General features: G+C 42.3%; 1 protein-coding gene across 1 annotated transcript in view; it reads right to left on the bottom strand.

Annotated features, from left to right (window-relative positions):
• Nucleotides 1-13,600: 13,600 nt before the first annotated feature.
• The window catches only part of LOC110160205 (NLR family CARD domain-containing protein 3-like), a 9,399-nt gene continuing 6,719 nt past the window's right edge, over nt 13,601-16,280 (bottom strand). Inside the window, exons 2-4 of the mRNA XM_055153204.1 lie at nt 15,838-16,021; nt 14,425-15,726; nt 13,601-14,073 (exon numbers count right to left, since the gene is read on the bottom strand). Coding sequence (XP_055009179.1) covers nt 13,601-14,073; nt 14,425-15,726; nt 15,838-16,021 — 1,959 coding nt within the window. The remainder of the gene's footprint in view (nt 14,074-14,424; nt 15,727-15,837; nt 16,022-16,280) is intronic.

Consider the following 16,280-nt stretch of genomic DNA (forward strand, 5'->3'; position numbering starts at 1 on the left):
GGACTTTGTTTGGTGCGTTCAGGGTGACTCTGGGCTTTGTTCAGTTGTGGCATGTAGGGAGGGTGCTGTCTGGGACCGCTGGATTGTTGGCGTGTTTGCAGTGACTCAGTTGTTCAGTTGTGGCTAGAAGTGGCACATTGCCCCGTTCCTCATCGGCGTGGAGTGATGAGTGTGGCTGCGGGTGTTTTTCTCTGTGCGGTCTATGTCTGCTCCATGTGTGTTTGCGTGCGCTGCAGGTGGTGCAGTTTTGTAGTTTACTGAAGTCATGCTGGGACACCCGAGTGGATTCGTGTATAGCGCGCTCTGGCTTGTGGGGCACGCGGTCATTTTTTGATGGGGTTAGACGCTTAAGAGCGCATCTAATAGCCCGAAAAATACAGTAGTTCTGTTTTTTCTCTCTCATGCGTGAGATTGACAGGCGTCTGCAGTAATGCGGTCACTATACTGTTGTGGTGAAGATTTAGCGGTCAGTCTTCAGTCCTACCCTCACCTATGGTCATGAGTTCTGGGTAATGACCGAAAGGATGAGATCGCGGATACAAGCAGTCGAAATGAGTTTCCTCTACAGGGTGGCTGGGCGCTCCCTTGGGTGAGGAGCTCAGAGTCGTCCATGTTGGGAGGAGCCATCTGAGGGGGCTTGGGCATCTGTTCCGGATGCCTCCTAGGCGCCTGTTTTGTTTTTTGTTTTTCTCATATTTTTAAGAATCAGATACAGTGTCCTTACTTTTTAATGGTAGTATTTTTGTAAATGCACTTTATAATGCACTTTCATTCATAAAAAGTGAATAATACTCAATGGGCAATGTGAGGAAAAAATATTGTTCTACTGTCCAACATAAAAAGTTTTCAAAAGGTGCACTATGTAACTTTTCTGGTGTGTGGGGGCACCTCCTGTCTGAAATACCCCACAGTAAGACTTTAAATTTATCTATCTCTTTGGAAACCAGTAACCACTGCAAGTGAGAGAGGTTCAAACTGAATGTTCCACAGCACACTGGGCTGGGACAATAAAGATTACAAAAGCATGCATGAAAAAACATGCATCAGAAACAAAAATCTTACAAGGTTAATAATGAGGGGAGACCTATTATGCATACGTGTAACAATTTAAGCTATAAAAATGAAATATGTGTGTAAAATATGACCTTTAAATCACACTTCTCTACCTTGCAACTTCAGCTCAAGAAGTTATAGCAACTGCCACACTCATCTTTATTCTGACACAAACGGAACCATAAAGGAGTTAAAGAATTCCAAAATGGCCGTTCTCATAAAACCCACTCCGGCACAATCAAACATGAATCACTATTATGACTTCACAGAGAGCCATTTCAGCTCTGACCCAATAGAATCCCATGCATCAACTCTGTGCCCTGCTTTAAGTGTACACACCACCGTAAAGCACCCCTCCAGTGAATAGGCCAGAGCACTCATAATTCAACTACCACCGGTGTCACCCCCAGTCTATAGCACCCACCTATGTAATTCTGTAATTCAGTAGCTTCTATAGTAAAATAGTAGGCACAAACACTACTCATTTATTGTACATTGATTAGTGAGCCATAGAGGTGGCTAATAGGCTTCTTCATTACTCTGACTTGGATAAAATGAAAAAAAAAGTCTGTGTATGTACTGTATTTGGCAATGTAACAGCAGCCTGATTCATTAGCCGGTTTTACTTTGTTTCACTTCCTATAAACCGTCTGACCTCGCAGCATTAGGATTTGTTTGCTACTTTTTATCATTTACTTTTTATCATTTAACCAATCGCTGCTATTTGGTTATGACGTATATATTGTGCTGCTAACGGGGCTAACTGGTATATTAAGCTTTTCCTAAATCCCTTAGGAAGAAGGGAAATAACGTCTTTCCCCTTGATAAAATTCACCAAACATTCTCTTTGTTCCTGCTTTAACCCCTCAATCTCGGGAATCGTTGCCAACACATATCGCTCTTTGCTAATTGGCTGGTGCCCGAGCTTGCACTTCTGGGGTTTTTGTAAACCATCTAGTGTATTCCAATTCCTGACCTAGTTGCTGGAGAGAAATTAAACTGAGCAGAGGCACTAGGTGGCACCAGCCTGGCTAATGTAACAGTACTTTAATGTGAGTATACGTTTTGGTTAAGTATTAAATTCTTCATGTATTGTACATGTTTTTTCTTTTTTCTCAAGTTTCTGTAGCCTTAAAAATATTATGATTTTCTTTTAAAAAGATTTTGTGGGTAATTCGATGTTTTCAATTCAGTTACATTTTCTGGGACAGGGGCCACCAACTGCTGGCCTGATTCATCAACCGGTTTCACTTCGTGGAAACCATCTGACCTTGCAGCATTAGGATTTGTTCACTCAGCGGTAGTAGGTGGGTACTTTTTTATTTAACCAATGACTGCTATTTGGTTGTGATGTCTGCCAAATCCAGTAGGAACAAGGGCACAACCTCTTTCCCTTTGATAAAATTCACCAAAAATTCTCCTTGTTCCGGCTTTACATCATCGATCTCGGGAATTGTCGCCAAAACAGAATGTATGACTTTGTCTACATCCATCTCGACCGCTTTGTTTACTGTTGTGCTGTACCACAAATGGGACCCAGACAGATGCCACAACTTCGGAGATTTTTGCAAACCGTCTAGTGTATTCTGATTTCTGACCTAGTCACTGGAGTGGAATGAAATTGAGCGGAAGCACAAGGTGGCGCCAGCCTGGCTAACCAAGTGCTTGTTTCCATGGAGATGTTCTTGGATTACCTGAGGTGTCTCGCAATATGGCATTAAAATTCTTTATCCAGGTTGACAACAAGAAGACGCCACCAACCATAACCAAGCAAGGATGGACTGCCAACCAAAAACCTACATTGTGTACCTTTAAACGGCACAACACTCAAACCCATCAAATCACTTTTTAAAAAAGCCATAAAAATATAGGGCAAGAAACCATTCTCATTTCACCACTGCACTATTTTAGACAAGTATAATTTGCTAAATTTTAATAATTTTATTGGTTTTAAATATGGATGTTTTGTCTATAAAGTTTTGCATGGACTTGTCCCTCCTCCATTACAGGATTTTATTGAAGTAAAGACTGTGAGTGGGATGGGAACTAGGGCCACAGCCCGGGGGAACTGTGACGTCCCACACAGACGCACAACATTCGGACAAGGTGTGTCTCAGTCAGAGGCACAAAATTTTGGAACAGTCTGCCACTATCAATAAGAGAAACTTCAACTCTTGCCACCTTCAAGTCCTCCTTAAAAGAGTGGCTAAAGAAAAACCAGACTTGTGGACACTTTCAGTATAGATTTGTTACTTGTTTTTGCTTTGTTTAAATTTGTGGTGTTACCTGCCAAGGGACTACAGATGGAAATTAGCAGTCTTGCTATAATCTGGCATATTTACACTGCAATGTTGTAGATGTTCATTAATATGCACTGTCCCTATTAAATAAATAAATAAAATTTTAAAAAATTATTAAGACTACTTTGAGACTGCAGGGCTTAATGCTCAGTTCCGATTTTTTTGTGAAATCCGATGTTTTTCACATTTCCAATTAAATGCGACTTGTATGTGAACTACAGTGTGAACATTAAACGGCCCGAAAGTGTCCCGCATGCGCCATGGAGGACACGATGACGTCAACCGCAGGGAACGTGCTCTGTGTTTACAGAAGTTGTCCAAACATGGACACGAGCATTGAGCACCTGGCGATTTTAAAGTTTCTCTCAAACCGGAGCCAGAACATGAACAACTTGTTTTAAGGAGGAGACTGAGAAGGAGAAGGACGAGGTTTTTGGCCGTGGTGTTTTGTGGGGCAGCGACGTCCGTTGAAAGGAACATGTGGATGCGAAGACGTAGACAAGAGTGGTGAGTGGCGATGTGCTTCGCTTCAGTGACACGGAGTTCGCTAACAATTTTCGCCTACTTCAGCGCAGAATAGTGACGTTTGTCGCTTGTTGATAACGTGTAGGTCGGATGAATGCGCTTTGACAGTTCAGACTGAAGTCGTATGTCAAAAGATCGGATATGTATCGGTTTCAGGACCACATATCCAAGTGGCCTGGGTCGCATTGGATCTGTGTTGTTCAGACTGTCATTAAAAGATCAGATACAGGTCACACAGGGGCCAAAAAATCGGATTTGGGTCACTTCAGGCTGCAGTCTGAACGTAGCCTAAGACTAGCCAGTACATTTACTTAGAATCATTCTTACTTCAATTGTAGCTACCTTAGCATTTTTTGAACCACTACTTTGTATTTCTACCACAGTTATGTTTTTTTTGCACACATAATATTAATTCATATAGTGGATCTTAGCACTGTCAGGAAGAAGCTTGCCAGTGAGTATTTATACCCAAGAGTAGGGTCATATATGGAGCTGTAGTAATCAACCAAACAGTACACAGACTTTACTGCAGTAGTCGCAGTATTGCAGTGGGTTCAGAGGGTCTTTAAAGTCTGTTATAGAGTGAAAAGATTGTGAAGAACCGGCAGTTAGCTCGTGTTAGCGCTGGTCGTATCCCAAGCTATGAAAACTCAAGAGGCCACCAAGATTATTAGGTCGTCAAACTGACAGTGAAGGCGTATACGGCACGCAGGGAGGTGACATTTGATTAAAAATGATAGAGCTTATGGAAAGACCTATAGTTTATCTAAAGTTATTAGTAATATAATGAACGCTTGTGAGTGAAAAAAGGTACCTGCAACATAACTCTTCCCAGAAACTTCCATAAACACACCAACATCACATTACATTAACTTGAGGAACTTTTTGAAGAGCACTTTTCAGATTAGTTTTTTGACACCATACTTTTCTACTTTTCTACTTAAGTGAGTATATATGTGAACATCCTTAAAGTCCCATTATGTAACTTTTTAGCAGATATGGTCTGCAGGTGTTATCTGTTCTTAGATATAAACCCATGGAATGTTCCGAAGTGTAGTTTTAACTTTATGTTTCAGTGGAATTGTGCAGGTGGCATGTCACCTACAGGAAGTTATAGTGTTGCCTTAAATTATTAAAACTTGTTCACTTTACCTTTAGAAATATTCAGTACTCAAGTGGTAGTTTCCCCAACTACTTAGAATACTTCTACTTAGTTTATTATTAAAACTGAAACAGAATGAATTTATCAAAGGAGACCACTGGGAATACCAGGTTTCATTGTGTCCTTAGGCAAGACACTTCACATACATTGCCTATTATGAAAGTTGTGTTGGTGCATGATTGGTGGTTGGAGGGACTGATGGTGCCCTTACTTGAGTACTTTTTTGGCTACTCTACCCACTGTTCAGTGGTCATGTTTTGTGAGAGCTTTTGTAAGCAAATATAAAAGTTTGATAGTTCTCCAGACTGCAGTGCTCGGGGTAAGTGTAACTTGTGTAAGAGAATGGTGTGAGGGTGTGGTGTGGCCCATACATCACAGGTGCTTAATGGTGCTATGGATGAGTGCATGTAAACAGTAATATGAGTGCATTCATTCTCATTATGGTAATAAACAGACCTGCGGACCTGAGCTAAAGTGCAAGAGCTGCATTTTTGGGTGCTCAGATTAGTTGTATATGAAAGTTATTGCTCTAGGAATGCAAATTAGTAATGTGCATTCATTTCTTTATTTTCTTAGAGAATTTCAAGTTTATGGTTATGTACACAAAGGAACAGCATTAAAAAACTTAAAGAACACATATTATGGATTGTTTTTAAGGGTGTTACGATGTGCTTTTAGAACGATACAATGCATACCCATATTAGCCAAGTAATACCATTACCAAGCACTTTTGGATTTTTTTAAGGAACCATTCAGTTTGGTTTTCTTTAAAAGAATGTTTTCTTTCAGTACAGTGCATTATTGTATGAGTAAAACCAACGTGGAGACCCCTGGATGAGATTAAGAATCAACAAATGATTCAGCATGAACACAATAGAATGCTTTTGCTCTGACTTTTCTTTTAAAAGCATCACTAGATGCTTTCTGCAAAACTACAACTAATATTCACTTAACCTAAGGTGACTGTGCTTATAGCCGACCTGATGATCTTTCTTTTCTTCCTTCTATGTGGAGTTCCTCTACTTTGGCAGATATACTTTGCTATTGCAGCAATAACGTGAATTTGAGATTAAGTTTTACAAAACACAATTCAGCAGCAGCTGTAATGTCTGTCCCACTCTGTATGTCTTGCTCCAGTGCTGAGCGGCAGCTGCTCTAGTGAAACTTTTGCCACAGTTATTTCTAAGGAAAGAGCTTGATACATCGATTAAATAAGTTAATCTTTACACCCTGCCCTGCCACCATATAAACAGGCAGTTGGAATGAACACTATTTGAAAGCAGATATGCTTTGAACAAGTCTTCTTATGATTTATGGACTGAAAACCTGTGTAGGTTTTCTCCCTACGGCGTCACTGGCAAATGTACGAGGGAATGGACTTACATTCATAAAAGGTGTGAATGAAGCTAAATACAAGTCCAGGTATGTAAGGAATCAATGTTATAACATGGTTAAAAGGTCAAAAAAGTACATTTAGATTGTGTCCTTTAAATTGTCAGTAAATGTGAATGTAAATTTGAAATAAAAAGTATTCATTTAGTGCCATTTCACATCTTTTAGAAACAGTTTAGTTTTTTGTTCATTTTTTCTTTTATTTTTACACACTGGATGTAATGAGTAATAGACCTTGAACCAGTCTGAGTTTCTTGGATTTAGATTTAGTTTTGTGCACAGTAATCCTGAGTCAATAAACATGATTTTGATGTAAAACGAACAGCACACTGCTCCCGAGGCTTATCATTGTGGAACACCTTGTTACAGTGCCATGTTTTGCAGACTTCATCTGTAACAAGCATTAAAATGATTTATAGTTTAGGGACAGCTCATGTGTGAAGGAGGAAGAAAGAGAGGACACCTGATACTGTCCACTCAGCACTTTGTCCAAAATAACAGTGTTTGGGCCAAGTCCTCAGCTGAGAACTGTGACCGTCCACTGGGAGACAGATGGAGCAGGCCAGGAGGGACAAAAAGGTCAAATTACTCAACTTGTAGACACTGCACAAAGGGCTGTACATGCATTAAAATGGCATGGTTTCAGAATACTAATGATTGTTTTAGTGGGCAATTTAGGACTGATTTGAGACTAGTGTCAAGTAATTAATAACATGCATCTTTTCTTATTTGCAGTAAACGTGTCTTCCAGTGAACAATACATTAAATTGTTCAGCTGCCCTACGATAATTATAAACATCTTTGACCTCCATTTATCACTCAAGTGTACACAAAATAAATAATAGGGCAAGATATGTGAATCACATAAATAATAGACGGTTGGAGCTGGAACTGAACCACCAACCGTCCAGATATAATGCAACACTACTACTTGTACCTCTGTTGCTTTTAAAAGGTGCAGTATGGAACTTTTCTATGGAGGGTCCGTTACTTGTCTTCAAGGAACCTTATTGCCTTGCTGAGAATGTTCCACAGTATGTCAGTAAAGGTGACCCCGCTCACAGTAGGAATAGTTTACATAGCTTAAAACACCTGCATTTGAATAAATAAAACATGCGCAAGTTTAATGCCATACTGTGTAACATTTTAGACAAAGAAACATGGAAAAAAGAAGGTGGCAGAAACTCAGAAACTTTACCACAGATCACAGTATACATTAAAAGTATATACCGTAAATTCTGGACTATAAGCAGCTACTTTTTTCTCACACTTTGACCCTGCGGCTAATAAAACGATGCGGCGAATAAATGGACAGATTATTGTTTGGCACATTGTCTATTCATATATACGGTCTATGGTTTGGGAACACAGTGAATACATGCAGCCTGAGTGCAGAAAACAGCGTTGTCTGTGCCGTTACACATGGATCTAGGGTTAACATGAAGCTGCTACACTAGCTAGTGATATTGTCAGAGAACTCAAATAGTTTCTCGCCGTGTGATAAAAGAAGTTATGATGTTAAATGAACATTAGTGAGGTGGACATGTCTTACCCATATGTATAAATAACGAGAAGAAATGTCTCAAACTTCAGTAGCCGGACATTCACTCATACCTGATTGATAGAACCAGGCCCGCCCCCGAGAGAGTCTGAAATCTGCTGAAATCCTCCAAGACACTGACATGATACAGACAGGACAGAGACTCTTTCTGCAAGAGACATGCGCGGGAAGAGACGGGTGTGATGTGCCGAAGAAGATGCTCGTTTGATTGCGTTTGAAATGCTATTTTGCGCTTCATACACACACCCTCCTCATGGAAAACACACGAAGAAATGCAGATGATGCAGCTTTTAAGTTAAAGGTGATTGATGTGGCTGTGGAAGAAGGAAACCGGGCTGCTGCATGTGAGCTCAGGATCAATGAGTCGATGGTGAGATTTCGGCGATGGTAGCGTGACGAACCAACTCAATGCAAAAAGACAACAAAAGCTTTCAGAGGCGATAAAAACAGATGACCCAAACTTGAAAATGTTCTTGAAGACGTTCTTGGACACCTACAACTTATATTCAGCTGTGGACTATATATGTACAATTTAAACATTTTGTTAAAATTTTGTTGATGTGACTCATATTCAGGTGCGCTCAATAGTCTGGAAATTACGGTAATTCCGTGTTTGCCATGATGGGCATACCGAACAGTTTTTTTTTTGTTTTTTTTACTTTTAAAAAAAATTTAACACAATATTTTGTGATTTTGACCAGCTAAAAAGTGCTGCATGTGCCGTTCAAAGGACTTAAACTTTCTGGTGGCTGCTGTGATAATGCAGGGCACACAGGAGAGACACTTTTGTTCTGTAGGTTGCTACTCTCCTCACACTCCCTGACACTGGATCTGATGACCTGCTGAGACTTTTATTTGATCTTTTTATTACTCTTATATTTTACTGCTCTATGTGTGAGGACAAATAAAGTGATTTTGATTGATTGCTTGATAATTTAAAGTCAAATATCTATATTTTTGCTGGGTACTTTTCAATCTATTTAAATAAACCTCAGCCTTCCCTTTCTATTCCACATCATTATTTAATTTGCCCAGAGTCATACATCCCTGTAATCTAATCCTTGCTCCACCAGCGTTCACTCAAGTGTCAAGTTGTAATTACATCTTAAATGAGGGCCGTCCTAACAACACCACTGGCATATAATGAAGCGTGTCTCTCTCCATTAAACTGACTGTTTTACTACCATCATTTTGGACTTTCTAATGTGTGCGTTCACCTTGATGTATCGACTTTGAATTCTTAGTCAAAGTTTGATCGCATTTTCGTTAGCCCATTAACAGTGCATGGCCTGGGGGATCCTGTGTGAGAGATACAATGTAAAATGTATATTATTTTGCCAAGGTTAAAAATGAACTTCAAATGATGGAGAACTAAGAGACCACCTCTACCATGCTACTGATCACAAGTTCAATAAATGATCAAATGTTGGCTTTTTGTGAATACTTTGTTTGGTGAGATTAAAGGAAATAGGTTTGATTGTACAAATGAAGCAGAGGACGAGTTGCACAGGTTTATTCATTCAGGTTTTATTCAGATTTATTCATTCACGTCTGCAGAATATGCAGAATCACTCAAAAATCAAACTCAGGATAGAATAATGATGAGAGAAAACCATTTGAATTATAAAATAAACAGTATGAAACCTTTATGGTAGGACCAACACTGGCTCTATGGAGATGTTCTTGCTTTGCCTTAAAGTGGAACATTCCAGGAAAAGCAAGAACAACTCCTTAGAGACTGTCAGGAGTCCAGGTCAGCAATAAAAATTAACTGACCATATACTGACACAGTTAAGGTGAACGCATTATATCAGCTTGTCAAAGACGGATCTCGTCACATCTCAGAAGCTCAGCAGGGCTAGACCTGATTAATAATTGGATGGGAGACCTGGGAATATCAGGTGCCACAGTGGGGGCACAAGTGGAAAAAACTCCTATGCCTTAGGAGGCAAGACGTTTCACCCACATTGCCTAGTATATAGAATGAATGAATAATACAGTGTGAAGTGCTTTGCTTGCCTTGAAAGGAGTTTTATAAATGCATTGTTATTATCAGTACACAAAATCTAAACTGAACTGGCAAGTCTCCCTTTCTTCGCCACAGGGTTGGACCAAAAAACAGCTCTGGACTTTCCCACCACAAATCGACGGTGGAAATTGAGGACCGGTGAGAATAGTGCAGTGAGAAAAGTTGGAGTGCTGCTAATTGTTCTTTGTAAAATCTTGTCAAACATTAAACCTGAGATGCTGAGTCAGCCGTCTGTCCTCCTCCCCGTCTCTTCTTTAGCATAAATCCTCTTTATGTCCCTGTTCCACACAGGACGGCCCATATTCTTGGCAAGAGATTGACAACAGCTCCCTGCTTAGTTAGGCGTGAGCAACAGAAGCAAAGTGATGCTACTAGTGGCCAGGAAATGAACTGACATGAAGTGAAGGGCCCGTAGTGACCAGGGAAATTAATAGTTTATTAACTTAAAAAAAAAAACAAAACATTGTTCTTGTATCAGAATATTAGCCATCTTGCCATAGCAATGACACAAACTCTCCATGTTATTCTAATGGTAAAATCTTTGGCTGATTTCACTGAAACTTTAATCGTGGGTCGACACCCTGGCCCTAAAAAGACTGATATAAGACAGTAAAAAGGCAATTTGTATGGAATGATAACATTGTATTTGTCATATGTACAGACAAAATTTGGTACACAGATTTGTGACATACTCTCGGTCAAAAATGATATTGTGACCACACCCTTTTACAGACTGGAAGTCTGCCATCTTGGATTCTAAAAGAAATCACCACTTAAAAAAATGAGAAGAGGGTTAGGTTAGGGTTAGGGGTAAAGGTTAGAGGTTAGGGGTAAGGGTCGGGTTAGGTTAGAGGTTAAGGTAGAGTTAGGGATTAGGGTTAGTTTATGGTTTAGGGTGCGAAGGCTGATCATTGCCTCTTGAGGCTATATTTTTTCTGTTATGTTTAGTCCTATATTTTCTCACTGCTTTTGTTTGTTAGTTTTCATTGACTAATAGTCACTACACTGCATATTGGCCTGGTTTTTACAGCTACACTATGTCATTTTTTGCCAAAAAGAGATTTAATAAAAGCATTTCTCATTTGTCACATGTTTTTGTCACACAAATAAATTTGAAGAACTTGAGAAAGTTATGATAGAAACTCAAACCAAAGCAAAGCCAGCTCAGGGCAACTTGATGCACCATTTTATTAACACATTAAAATGTATTTCATCTTCTCTTCTCTTTCACCAGAGCCACAGTGGAACCTTCTCTGTACAGACCAAACCCAGGAAACAGAGGCTCAGAGAAGGATGAGGAGAAGGTCCAGATATGGAACAATTCTCCATCAGAAGAGATGTCATAGAAGGACAGAGCTCCAGCCTCAGAATCCAGGAACACACCCACTCTGCCAGAGAACATGCCTTCTCTCTGTGAGTGACGGGAGAGAGGAAGTCGTGTTGTGTTGCTGTTGTGACGGACATAGTACCCTCCATCACCATAGATATACAGATTCCAGGAGTGATCATTGAATCCAAACACACACTCCCGGCCCTGTCCGCTCCGTTTGATCCCTCTGTAACTCACTCCAATATCAACCGCCCCTCTCCAGTCCACCTCCCAGTAACAGCGACCCCTCAGGCCAGTGCAGCTCAGTACCTGAGGCCAGTTTGTGAACCTGTCCTTATGATCTAGATACTCCTGCCACAGCGTACGTCTCACCGTCCAATAATCCTCAGACAGAAGCAGGCATCTGTGAGTGGTGTTTGGGTCTAGAGAGAACTCACAGGAGTCTGAAACACAAACATTTTATCTCATTATTTTTGTTGTAATTGTTTTTATGTTTAGTGGATTGTACCTGTCTTTCACCAGCAGATGAGAGGAAAAGTAAATGAAAACTAGGCTAGTTTTATTTGAAAATCTATGAAACATATTCATATAGTGTAAAGATGAGTGGAGAGATGAGTTTGGCCCTTGTTTACAGTATGGTTGTTAACAATTATGGAATCACATCTACATGTCACATCTGCTGCTCATGTCTGAGTTAAATGGTCAGCTGAAGGAGAACTGGGTGAGATTTTAACACATGTGAAACATAATCTGCACTTCACAGTGTGAATGAAACAAAACAAACTCACACTTCCTCAAACCTGGAACCATCCAGTGCTTTCCACCAGGATCCAACCTGAAACAGGCAAGTTCAGTTTAGACCAGACCAGACACCAGATCAAGAACATGACCAGAGACCAGAAACTAGAGCAGACCAACCATAGATCAGAGACCAGAGCAGAGAATAGAAACTACAAACCAGACCAGAGACCAGACCAGGGACCAGAGAGCAGACCAGAGACCAGGGCCAGCATGGTCTAATGCAGGGGTGGGCAAACTACAGCCCAGGGGCCGTATGCGGCCCTTTAAACCTTTTCATCCGGCCCGCCGAACTGGAATAAATTACAATAATAAACCTTGTTGATGTTTTATTTGTCATGCATTTCCAGCGTTTCCCAGTAGATGGCGCACTATATATACATTGAGTTGCGGCGTATTATGTTGGCCACAATGCAAGTGTTCTTACAGGAGTTATTCGGACCATGAGTGAAGTAGTTGGTGCTTAAGATATAAGACTGCACTGCTTCCATTTTGAGTTGGTAAAAATCAATCAAGGAAACCTATGGACTCTGAGTTGTAATTAATAATGTGTATAACATTTTGGAGGCAGGTTTTATCACACTCACAGGTGTATATCTGTAGTTGTTTGGCATCATATTCGAAAACAGTGAACTCACGAGATACATTCACTCGTGGTGTGCAGTGGAACAGGTCTCAACAGTTTCATGTGTTCTGAATCTGTCACAGCAGTGATGAAACGTGTAGCCCGCGTCTGAAGTCCTAGATAAATGTGAATAAGAATGTAATAAATCTGAGCTCTTAACACGTTATGTCCTGTCTTCTGTCCGGCCCTTCAGTCAAACTTTAGGACCCTATGTGGCCCACGAGCCAGAAAGTTTGCCCACCCCTGGTCTAATGTGACAGACAGCAGCAAGCAGTTTTACTTGACAGACTGCAGCAGGCTGTCTCACCTGACAGACAGCAGGGGGCGCTGGTCCTGTAGAGCCATCAGGAGCTTGGCTGAGGATCCTGGATGGTTGCAGCTTAGGTCTAGCTCTCTCAGATGGGTGGGGGCGGAGCTCAGAGCAGAGGCCAGAGCAGCCCCACCCCTCTCTGAGACCAAACATCCAGATAACCTAAAGACACAGCATTACACTCATGTGGACAAAAGGGGCCAGAGTGCATCATAGGAACATCTCACTTGAGGGTTTCCAGTCTGCAAGGGGCGCTCTTCAGTCCAGAACACAGCAACTCCACCCCTGAGTCCTGGAGGTCGTTGTGACTGAGATCTAGATGTGTGAGACTGGAGGAGCTGAGGACTGAGGCCAGAGGACCACAGCTGTTAGGGGACAGGCCACAGCCAATCAAACTGAAAAGAGAGAGGGACATTAGAGACTAAAACCACCACACAAGAGTTTAAATAGTATAAGGAGAAAGAGTGACATTAGAGTATAGAACCACTACACAAAAGTTTAAATACAGTCTGGACTCACAGGGCCTTGGTGGAGGCTCTGACTACTGGCAGCAGGCCCAGGAGTGCGTTCTCTGAGGCCTGGTATTTCCTCAGGTCAAACTCCTCCAGGTCTGAATCTGAGGACAGTAAGACGAAGGACAGAGCAGACCACTGAGCAGGAGACATGTTTCTGTCAGAGAGACTTCCTTCTCTAATGTTCTTCTGTACCTCCTGCACCAGACTGTGGTCATGCAGCTCATTGAGACAGTGGACCAGGTTCAGGCTTCTCTCTGCAGACAGACCCTTTTCATTCAACTTTTGTTTAATGTACTTTACTGTCTCCTGATTGGTCTGGTCACTTTCTGTGTGAGTCAGCAGACCCTGCAGCAGGCTTTGATTGGTTAGCAGAGACAGCCCCAGGAGGAAACGCAGGAACAGGTCCAGGTGTCCGTTTGGACTCTGTAAGGCCTGGTCCACAGCAGAGCGGTAGAAGGCCGCCTCAGGGTCTGGTATCATGGAGGAAACAGAGAAGATCTCTGTATCTGAATAGTCATCAGACTCCTCAAGGTCTGACTCAGGACTCTCAGTGTCTGGTCTAGTTTGTCCTGATTTATCACTTCTTAGTTTAAAAATCTGGTGGAGCTTTGTTTTGAATTTAGATTTTAAGGATCGTTGCAATGTTTTTGATTTTGTTAAAGGAGTTCTCTCAGAAGTTTGTCTATCAGACTGTGGCTGTCTCTTTTTCGGTCTCATTGTCTCTGTGTGCTCTTTGGCTCTTGTTTCTTCTGCTTCAAGATTCTCAGAGGGGACTGTGAAATCCTCCTTTGACTTTGCATGGTTCTCAGACTCATAATGGATATATTCTGGTCTCTCGGGGGAGTGTGATGGATCCAGCAGGTTCTTTCTAGAGCTGTAGAAGGACTGATGGACATGAAGAGCAGCCATAAACTCCTGCACACTCAGATGGATGAAGCAGTAGACCTTATCCTGGTACAGGCCTGACTCCTGTCTAAAGACCTGTGTGAACACACCGGAGTACACTGAGGCCGCTGCAGCATCCAGCCCACACTCACTTAGGTCACTCTCGTAGAAGATCAGGTTTCCTTTTTGCAACTGTTCAAAGGCCAGTTTTCCCAGAGACCACACCATCTCCCTGGTCTCTGGAGTCCAGTGAAGGTCCACCCCTGATCCCTGGTGATACTTGATGCTCTGGACTTTGGCCTGCACCACCAGGAAGTGTGCGTACATCCGTGTGAGAGTCCGGGGCAGTTCTGGTTCCTTTGTTTGTTTCAGAAGATTCTGTAGTACTGTGGAGAGAATCCAGCAGAAGACTGGGATGTGGCACATGATGTGGAGGCTGCGGATCCCCTTGATGTGGGAAATGATGACTGTGGCCTGGTCTCTGAACCTCTTCCTGAAGTACTGCTCCTTCTGCGAATCGGCAAACCCTCGCACCTCTGTCACAATGGAGACGCACTCTGCAGGGATCTGATTGGCTGCGGCTGGGCGTGTGGTTATCCAGATTCGAGCGGAGGGAAGCAGCTTCCCCCTAATGAGGTTTACCAGCAGCACGTGCACTGAGGCAGACTCTGCAGGGTCAGTTAGGACCTGGGTTCGGCTGAAGTCCAGAGGAAGTCTGCACTCGTCCAGACCGTCAAAGATGAAGAGCACTTGGAGCTGTTGGAAGCTGCAGAGATCTTTTGATGGACTGAAGAAGTGGTGCAGCAGTCCTACCAGGCTGAACTGTGAATCTCTGAGCACATTGAGCTCTCTGAAAGTGAACGGGAACAGCAGCTGGAGGTCCTGGTGGGCCCGGCCTTCAGCCCAGTCTAGACTGAACTTCTGAGTCAACACTGTTTTCCCCACGCCAGCCACGCCCTTTGTCAGCACAAATCTGATTGGCTCTGGTGAATGTGGGCGGGCTTTAAAGAGGTCTTCACATGTGATGGTCTCTGGAACAGCCAGTCTCCTGGACGTGGTCTCCATGTGTCTGACCTCATGTTCCTGGTTGACCTCTGAGGCTCCGCCCTCTGTGATATAGAGCTCTGTGTAGATCTGAGTCAGGGGGGCAGAGTCTCCTGCTTTAGCCACACCTTGAAACACATAGCTGAACTTCTGCTGCAGATCACACTTCAGTTTATCTCTGAATCCAACTTTACTCCCTTTAAACAAGACAAAAGTGTTATAATGTTAGACATGTCTAATATTTCATGTGGGAGGGCATCTGACACACAGGGATATGGGAAGATGGGAGAGCATCTGGACGTTCTTACTGCTGAACAGGCGCTGGGCCAGATGCTCCTGGTCCATCTTCTTCAGGAAGTCCAGGGTGATGGTCAAAACCTCTTTGCTCTCCTCTTCCTCACTCTCAGAGCATTCTGGGTAATCTGAGGCCAGGAGTCTGTGAAGCCTCTGCAGCTGCTGTCGGACAAACCTCAGGATCTGCTCCTCCAGAACCTGGACCCACAGACTATATGAAAGAGTGTTCCTGAGGGAGTGTGAGGTCACCACAGTGTTCAGCTCCAAATGAAGCTCATCGAGACTAGCAGTTATAGCGGCTAATCTGCAATCAGGGCTGCAACTAACAATTACTTTTTCGACTACTCACTCGTACAGTTTGCACCTCTGCACCTTGCATTACTTTACAGTTTGACTGTAATCTGCAATATTGATCTAAAACAACTTTATCTTAGAAAAAAACAAACATCGTAACAGG

This window comes from Boleophthalmus pectinirostris, unplaced genomic scaffold (genome assembly GCF_026225935.1).
Source record: "Boleophthalmus pectinirostris isolate CB_2022bp ecotype Guang Dong unplaced genomic scaffold, ASM2622593v1 HiC_scaffold_18, whole genome shotgun sequence".
NCBI classification, from domain to species: Eukaryota; Metazoa; Chordata; class Actinopteri; order Gobiiformes; family Gobiidae; genus Boleophthalmus; species Boleophthalmus pectinirostris.